This window comes from Simochromis diagramma, unplaced genomic scaffold (assembly GCF_900408965.1).
Source record: "Simochromis diagramma unplaced genomic scaffold, fSimDia1.1 OVJJ01000583.1, whole genome shotgun sequence".
In the NCBI taxonomy this organism is placed as follows: Eukaryota; Metazoa; Chordata; class Actinopteri; order Cichliformes; family Cichlidae; genus Simochromis; species Simochromis diagramma.
The window spans coordinates 193,113-202,326 of NW_024387285.1; the positions used below are offsets into that span (position 1 = coordinate 193,113).

A 9,214-nucleotide genomic window follows, 5' to 3' on the forward strand; every position below is an offset into this window, starting at 1 on the left:
GAGAGAGGCAAAGACTATCTCGTGCAGACACGAGGACATGGGAGGTAGGAGGGAGAGGAGGAAACAGTCAAACACAAAAGAAGAAGAAACTGAACCAGAAATCAGACATGCAGACCTTCATCATCATCATCATTCTTCAGTGTTTATTTCACTCTCACTTCTACACCGGCATTCATACCGCTGCAGAACAACAATTACAATAAATATCACTCAACTGAAGTCATCTGGCAGGATACCAAGCTTAAATTAAAACACAAGCTCTGTGTGTGTGTGTGTGTGTGTGTGTGTGTGTGTGTGTGTGTGTGTGTGTGTGTGTGTGTGTGTGTGTGTGTGTGTGCGCGTGCATGCGCCCAGGCTCGATTCTTGGAAAGGTGTGTAAATAACACTCCAGTTTCCTGAAGTTATGTAATTTCGAGTAAGGACGATGTAGCCCATCCCTCATCCCGAACATCCTCACACCTTAGGATAAAAGGCTCAACACACACGATCATTTTCACTCCACTCAGAAGGAAAATATTTCGTGTGAACTGAGAAACACATCAGAGCTGCTGAGAAACAGATGAGAAGCGAGAGGAGGGTGAAAGGTAAGAGAGAGATGATGTGTTCATGTTCATGTCAGTGTGAACAGCAGTCAGCTGCTGTGATCTCATTCAGAAGAACTCAGGACTGTCCGACCTGTTTCATGTTTGTCTTTCTGGACTCATTCTTAATATGAGGTCTATATGAGAGTCCTGTCTGCAATCAGTATGTGTTTGATCTTATTTTAACAGCACTGAACACGATTATTAATAATACATAACAACCATTCACTGATAATCCCACTGAAACAGAAGAAGAAAGACTGAAGCTGTTTTATTTCCAGTCAGCTGAAAGAAATCTGAATGTTTCTGTCTCCTACTGCTGATGTAATTTTAACTGTTATTATTTCTTTTCATAGATTCATGAAGTAATTTCAGCGAATGTCTCTGTGCTTTAGTCATTAGTGGCTCATGTATTTTCAGTGCAGAATAAAACAACAACACAGTGTCAAAGCAAAGCTGTTTGTCTCATGTTTAAAGCTGAGGTGTGCGTCTCACAGTTTGTACACACAGCGTGATGAGGCAGTGATGTCATGGACTGGAATTACACAGGAAATGAAAATAAAGATTAACACATGTGGTCATAAACTATCATCAGATAATAATCTGTACCTTGTTTAAACATGAACTTTTAATAGAAAGAGCTCGTCCACTTGAAATGATGTCACTCATGAATAATTCATGAATTAATTAATTGTAATTCAAACTGTAATTCAAACCATCCACTCTTAGATACACATAAAAACTTTAATGCACTTTTTATGTCACATTAACAAATGTTAAGAGTACAAACACTGAAGTCTGAGTGGCATCAGATGATGACATGATTCAGTTTCATAGGAACGTCTAAATGTTTGAACATTCCTGCATTAAAGTAAAAGTTTCAGGCAGACTTTTACTTTCAGCTGTGAACTGTTTCATTTGGCAGGTTCGGAGCAGAGACAGGATGAAGCTGTTTAACCGGCTCAGCTGGGATTATTTTTATTTTTAGTCGCTCCTTTGTTTGTAATTACTTTAATTACACAGCTTCAGGTTTTCAGTAAACTGGATATAATTATCTGACTTTATTCAGAAAAATATCCAAGAAATTTCCTGAATTCCTTGACATGAGTCCACAAAGTTCTCAAAGCTGAACATCAGGTATGATTGATCAGCGATCATGTGAACGCTGTACTGCTTTGAAGCCAACAGTCCAGCAAACTGAAAAACTGCGACCTGAGCCACACCTCAGGGTTTCTCCATGATGTAAGACAAACAGAGCAAATCCTGTTTCCACAAATACAGATTCATCTCAGTTAAAAGTCTGAAAGTTTAAGCAGGAACTGTCCAACAGAAATGATCAACACAGCTTTTCTCCATCAGTTCAGTCAGTTTTGTTAATGTGGCAATAATTCATCACCGCAGTCATCTGAGGGCTGTTTACACTGTAAATATTTTATCATAATATGGACAGAAAATCAAAGCAAGAGCTTGTTTGAAAGAAACACATGCTGTCTGAGCCTATAGCTATTGGAGGGTCCGGGGTCACCTGACCCTTCTAGCCCCTGTCAGTTCATCCACTGCAGTATTTTACAGGGAGCCTTTAATAATATACGGAAGCAACAGAGATGTTCACTCTGATTCACTCTGAGACAGATGTTGCTAATTTTGGCAATACTCCCTGTTTTTTTAATTGTTGATTGATCGCTGAGTAAAGTAGTCAGACTTAGTTATAAAATGTATAAACAGGCGATCTAGTTAATCTGTTCAGATGAAAGTTTTCTTTCTAAAGACTGTCAAAGTTTGGTGAGCTTGAGATCAGTCATCTGTTTGGTGAAAACGACCCAAATAAAGAAGAAGAGCAGAAGTAACAACAGACAAGGACTTTATTGAGATGGTGCTATATAAGAACTAGGGGTGGAGGCACAAATAGTGCCTAGTTTTTTCCGAATACTTATTTCGAACAAATACTTTAAAAAATATTTGTATTCGGGAACAAAAAAACGTTATATCAAAAAGCTGAGTTTCCTTATGAGACCCAGTGCATGAGTGAGTGACTCCGGCTGCTCCACACAGCAACAGAGAGGCTCGGCTGAGCGAAAAAAGATTGAAGATCGGGAGGTTATTCAATTACGCTGCATTACTGACGTCTGCAGTTACATAACTCTGTCAGCTCAGTAATTTAGACAACAGACTGTTGACAGAGTAAAGTTAACGTTCGGTTTAAAAGGTTAAAACAATGCTTGTGTAGTTGTGTCGAATTGTAGGAGTTATATGGTACGTTTAAGTTACTCTGTGTTTTGCAGACAGCAAGATGTAGACTATAGGCCACTTAACCTTAGCATAGCTTCCCTTCACTCATTAACTTCACTGTAAAAACAAATCCTAATATAAAAGTATTTTACAGTTTTGTACTGTTCTTCTAGAATATCATTAAATTCACCTCAATAGACTGATTTTACATTTCAAATGTAAATTAACGTAAAATCACTGTAAATGTAATAAAACATAATTTTCTTGTTTTTTAAATGTATCTGTCTGTACATATGCATACTTAGATGGTTAAAATACTTTCACAAATGTATCATAATTTCACAAATATTTGTCCGGTATTTGAAAGATTGAACTGTTAAATTCAAATGTAATGCTGTGGAAAACTATATAAAATGATTCTTATAAACTTTTTTTTACATCAAATAATAATAATTATTATTGTTATTTAGGGCGATCGTGGCTCAAGAGTTGGGAGTTCGTCTTGTAATCAGAAGGTTGCCAGTTCGAGCCCCGGCTCAAACACTCTCGGTCGTTGTGTCCTTGAGCAAGAAGCTTCACCTGCCACCTACTGGTGATGGCCAGAGGGGAATTATAAAGTAGAATTGTAAAACGCTTTGAGAGTCTCATAAAGCACTACGTGAATGCAATCCATTATTATTTAAACCAACTGTTAACTGTATACTTCTGTACATTTAAGTATTATTATTCATATTGCCGCATTCATTGACCTTGTTTATAGGTAATTTCATTGTTCAATCACATTAAAATGTTCCTAATTTAATGTTTAAAAGCACTTGAAAAAGGCAAAATCCCATGTAAAAGTAGGGCAACAAACTGTATTGTCATTACTGAAAATAACCGTATTTTCATGAGAAACTTATTCTCTGTTATTTTCTGGTATTATTTTGGCGCCCCAGCTGCTGGAATATTACTGTTTTTTTAGGATTTTTTTTTATACGGTGTTGGCTGAAACTGCTCATATGGATTTGGGCAATCAAAAAAACAAAAAACAAACAAACATGAAACACGTAAAAATTCCACTTGTTGTTTCTTAGGTTCCTAATTTAATGGCAGCAGGTCCACAGCTGAATGACGTAATGGAGACCGCAGCGCCTGGTAAGTAACCAGTATTTACTGTGTGCACAAACTTATTCAGGGATGTTGTGTGAAGAAGAAATTAAAAACAAAACGCAATAAGTGGCAAATCTCACAAATGCTTATTTTATTTACAATTAAAAATAAAAACCACATCGAGTGTTTAAAGTGAGAGAATTTACTTTTTTAACATAAATATTACCTGGAAAAATATCCAACTACAGTCTTTAAACCTTCACTTTCACTCTTGCTCACAAATCCCTCGACACGCTCCACCCACTCCACCCTTCCTTCTTCACCTGCCCTTCACTACCTGCTGTTTCAGACAGTCACAGATTTCTTCTTCTTCACTGTGATTTAATTGTTTGTTGGCAGGTTACATACAGTGATGCTCTATCGGTAACTAAAACCACACAGCAAATTCAAAAGTGTTAAATGTTTTGGTGTTAATAGTCTTCTTGCAAAAGTAGAGTTAATTTTACTCTAAGTAGAGTCACATTCTTTTAATGTAACTCTGAGGTGTAAAATGATAGTAGTTAAAATCGAGTGTTAAAAATGAGTGTTTCTCTGTCAAATCTGGAGGTGTTACAATGGAAACATTAACTCTTGACCTCTTAACTCTGAACTCCTACAGGGGCTATGACACCAATAGAGTAAATTCACAGACTCCGCCCCCAGCACGGCTCCAATCGAAGCTGAAGCGAAGCCGTTTCAGAACATTTTGCTCTACATATTTGAGTTGTTTGCCATGCTTGGTAAGTCATTTTTTCAAAGATTGTTTCAATTATTATTATGAGCTTTTACTTCTGTGGCTCTTTGGAGTTGAGACAAAGCTGTGTAGAAGGCATTAGCCATGTTGCTCGGTGATAGCATAATATTCTGTTTTAGCTAGCTGAAAGGTATTGTTTGCGGGCAAATACCACAGCCTTGAAAAAAAGCTTGCATGTGAATTTTCAGTCAAACTTTTGGTCAAATACACCTAAAACAATGTCTAGAATGTGAAATGTTGGTATAATGGTGCTACTTGAAGCCTGAAAACGATCGCCCATAAAAAAAAAACCGAGCAAACAGCAGTAGCAGACGTCCTGACTGGGTTCAGCGTTAGCATAGATCCCTCCAGAGTTTTGTGCACACGGTTTAGGTAAAAATTAAAAAGGTTGAGGTTTTACATTTAGTTCAGTATTACCTGTTGCCTGTGTCTTTGTCTTTTGGGAAAATACTTTTACACAAGTAATGGATCAAAGAGGATTCCTTTTTTTTTTTTACTGTGCTGCAATTGTTTACTGGATTATTTGTGCCATTAATTAGTGTCAACTAATTTTTATTCAATCTCCGCACAGGATATGCTTGTGAAGATGGAATATGGGGGAGAGCAGAAGTGCGTTGAAGTTCCACAAAGGGATGAATGAAGGACATGCATATTGTATTGAAGAAATAAGTGTTGAGAATGCTGTTATTTGCATTTACCATGTCAGACCTTTTGATAAACAAAATTCTAATGAAAGTGAGAACATGTATACTGTTACATCTTTCAGAAAATGTTTTGAAATTGTGGTGCACAGTTCAGAATAAATGTTTTTCAAAAACCATTGCATCTTTTTAGTAAATGTTTATTTCCAAAAGAAATTTCTAGAAGTTCAGAACAGTAAAATTCCCGCTTTTAAGAATGAATTAGAAGATAACTCTTACGTAGTTAAACTAAAATACTCTTTGAGAGTTAATATATAAACTCTTAACACCAAGTGTTAAATTATCAACTCCAGACAGATTTGGTGTTTAACACTAAATCAGAGTTAACGAACCAACTCTCCAAAAAGAGTTAAATTAACACTCTCTGGTGTGGACCCATATAGACACTTTAATAGTGTTGAAATCAAATCCGACAGTGTTAATTTGGACATGCTGGATTTGCTGTGCATGTATGATTACACTGTCAGCCGGATTTATGGCTGTAGTTATTCAGCTGATGATGAGTCTCTGCATGTTTCTGTTTTTCGATCATTCTCAGAATGAAACTTCAAAAAATGCATTTTGGTTAAAGTTCAAGGCTCATTTCTCCAGATGGGATACAAGTCCCAGCATGAGACTTACACCCCAGAGTTGTAATAACTCTGATATTTACTGTCTGTGCTGGCAGTTTGTCCCATTAGTTGTTTGGAGGTTATTGAAACCCTGCTGTGCTTAACTCTTGTTACGACTCAATGAGCAGATACAGCACAGACTGTGGATTAGGAGAGTTTCAGGTAAATGATCTGTGCCACAGAGCAAAGAAGGGAGAATTGGTGCAGGGCAAAAACTCAGTTTCTTTCATCTGTAAATGTACATCATTATATTATTTTGTGATATTTATTTTGTGGTATTTTATTTTGTGTCCTGATTTTTTTTGTCAGTGTCTGAACTTAGGGTGGTTCTCCTGTGGAATAACTGCAGTGAGAGGAGAATGGTGGAGAACTTCATACTGGGAGTAACTGGGTTAAAAGCTGAAAGAGCAGACTGCTGTTTTCGAGTCAGAGAAAAGCTGGGAGAGAATGAAATTCTTCTCATCAACAGCCCAGACATGATGTCTTCCAACATCTCTGAACAAAAACTAAGAGAACATGTAGAAACCTGTGTGAGGCTCTCTGATCCTGGACCTCATGTGTTCCTGCTGGTTCTGCAGCCTGAAGACTTCACTGAGAACCACAGAAAGAGACTCTGCAGAGTCCTCCAGCTGTTCAGCGATCAGTCATTTGAGCATTCACTAATTCTGATGTTAACACCCAAAGGAGAAGAGAAATTCAGATTACATGGAAAGTTATGAGAACCATCCACCCTTAAAGGACATGATGGAAAAATGTGCAGGCAGGTTTCTGTGGCAGAAGAACCTCGAGCGCTCACAGCTGTTAACACGCATGTTTCAAATAGTCAAAGAGAACAATGGAGAGTATGTGAGCTGTGATCTATATGTGGATGCTTCACCGAATGTTCCCTGGAGTCTAAAAAACATTGAAACACGAACTGTTGACTCGGATCCTGGTAAGTGGGACGTGTGAAATAAATATAAACATTACTGCTGTCAGCGTTAATCTCACTAAAATGACGTTAACGCCATAACTGCATTAATGCGGCAAATCTCCGTTAGCGAGTTAACGCCCGGTGCGAGGGCTGCACAGTGTTAATGCGTTAGCACGGTTAGCTTGTTAACGCGTTAGCCGCGCAAATGCGGTTATGCCATTAACGTCATTTTAACAAGATTAACGCTGACAGCACTAATAAATAAACATCATTATGTTTGATTATTGGATGACATTAATTTATTGGTTGATTGATTTGTGTCTGTGTGTCATCTTAGGACGGAGCTCTAACACTGAAAGTAAAAGGAAACTTTTGCCCAGAGGTACGTGAGAACTTCAAGATTTATTTATTGTCATTTTGTTGCTAGATCATAACAAAAATTACAGTGGTGCTGTCAAAAATATATAAAATACAAAAATTATAAATAAATAAATGAGATTTTTATTAGAAAGATATAAAAAATAGATGCAGAAATCTTTAGCAGTCTGCAGGGGAGCAGAGGGAAGGGCAGGTTGATGGCTTTCACAGCTCTTGGGAGAAAGCTTTCCTCAGCTGGGTGGTGTTTATGTATCTGTACCGTTTCCTAGACAACAGCAGGATGAACAGTTCGTGTCTCGGGTGAGTGAGGTCAGCAGCTGTACGACTGGCCTTCCTTTGCAGTCTGCCAGAGTTAGTAATTATACTGAATTCAGAATCAGAATCAGAATACTTTATTAATCCCGAAGGAAATCAGGGTTACAGCAGGCAGCACACTAATGGCGCATGCGCACTTAGAAAGGAACCCTCTGACCAAACTTACACAAACAACACATTGGGAAGACATGTCAGCGAGGTAGGCTGATAGGAAAAAACAACGAAAATACATAACATGAGGTGAGAGGAGGAGAAAAAAAATCCACTCTCTTCAGTTTCCTGAGGAAGAAGGTTCTTTGTTGGGCCTTCGTCATCAGAACGAAGGTGTTCAGTGACCAAGTCAAATCCAAGGTGATGTGGAGGCCCGGGAATTTGATGCAATCCACACACTCCACCCACCTCATACAGATCCAGTTGACGGGTGTTGGACCTCTAAAGCTTTTGTTTTTGTCAGCTCAGAGCAACGTTTTGCAGTATTTTGGTAATTTTTAAACATATGTTTGCTGCTATTGTGTTTTTATTAGTGCAGTCACAGTTTAGGAAAATCACTTTTGACTGATGACAGAAAACTATGAATGTGAGAAGTGAAATGGAAAAAAGCAGAAGTGAAAAACATTTGGTTTGGTTTCTCTGCTGTTAAATCCGTTATACAAAAGTACATCATAGTTTTATCAAGTTTCTGGGATGAGACTCACTGGATTTGAAATCTTTCTGAAGCCACCTGACAATTCTCCAAAAAATGTTTTCCCAATATCAATCAAACAATATTCACATTTTCTTACAGCCTCTGCTCTCAGGATTGTGCTGTTGGGAGAAAAAGAGGATTTGAAGAGGACACTGAGCAGCTTCATCACAGGAAAAGTTCAGAAACCTCCACGAGCTGATCACTGTGTGGCCATCTCTGGAGAGTGGGAGGGAAACAGTTTAACAGTCATTCAAACTCCAAACATCTTCAGTCTGTCTGAGGAGACGGTGAGAGAGGAGATGAAGACCTGTGTGAGTCTTTGTCCTCCTGGACCAAATGTTCTGCTGCTGATAGTGGAGCCTTCAGTCACTGAGGAGAAGAAACGAAGGCTGAACTTCATCCTGGGTTTGTTTGGTGAAGATGCCTTTAAACACTCAATGCTCATCACTGCACAGGAGGGGGTGGAGGCAAACTTCACTGTAAATCAGCTGCTTAAGAAGTGTGAAGGAAAACACTATAGTATGTATAAAAATGACCTCAAACTGTTAATGAATAAGATTGAGGCTATCATGCATGAAAATAGAAGGAATTTCCTCAGATTAACTGAAAAGACCACAGAACCAAAGTCTGAACCGATCAAACCGTCTCTGAACCTGGTTCTGTTTGGGAGGAGAGGAGCAGGGAAGACGTCAGCAGCCAAGGCCATTTTAGGTCAGACTGAGCTTCATTCAGCCTCCAACTCATCAGAGTGTGTTAAACATCAGGGAGAGGTGTGTGGACGTTGGGTTTCCCTGGTGGAGCTGCCTGCCTTGTATGGAAAACCTCAGGAGGCAGTGATGGAGGAATCCCTCAGGTGTATCTCCCTCTGTGATCCTGAGGGTGTCCATGCCTTCATCCTGGTCCTACCTGTGGCGCC

General features: G+C 38.7%; 1 protein-coding gene across 1 annotated transcript in view; it reads left to right on the plus strand.

Moving 5' to 3' along the window:
* Positions 1–472: 472 nt before the first annotated feature.
* The window catches only part of LOC120716111 (GTPase IMAP family member 8-like), an 8,911-nt gene continuing 169 nt past the window's right edge, over positions 473–9,214 (plus strand). Inside the window, exons 1-5 of the mRNA XM_040003492.1 lie at positions 473–584; positions 3,887–3,947; positions 6,317–6,941; positions 7,258–7,302; positions 8,398–9,209. Of these exons, the coding sequence (XP_039859426.1) occupies positions 6,713–6,941; positions 7,258–7,302; positions 8,398–9,209 (1,086 nt within the window). The 5' untranslated portion in view covers positions 473–584; positions 3,887–3,947; positions 6,317–6,712. The remainder of the gene's footprint in view (positions 585–3,886; positions 3,948–6,316; positions 6,942–7,257; positions 7,303–8,397; positions 9,210–9,214) is intronic.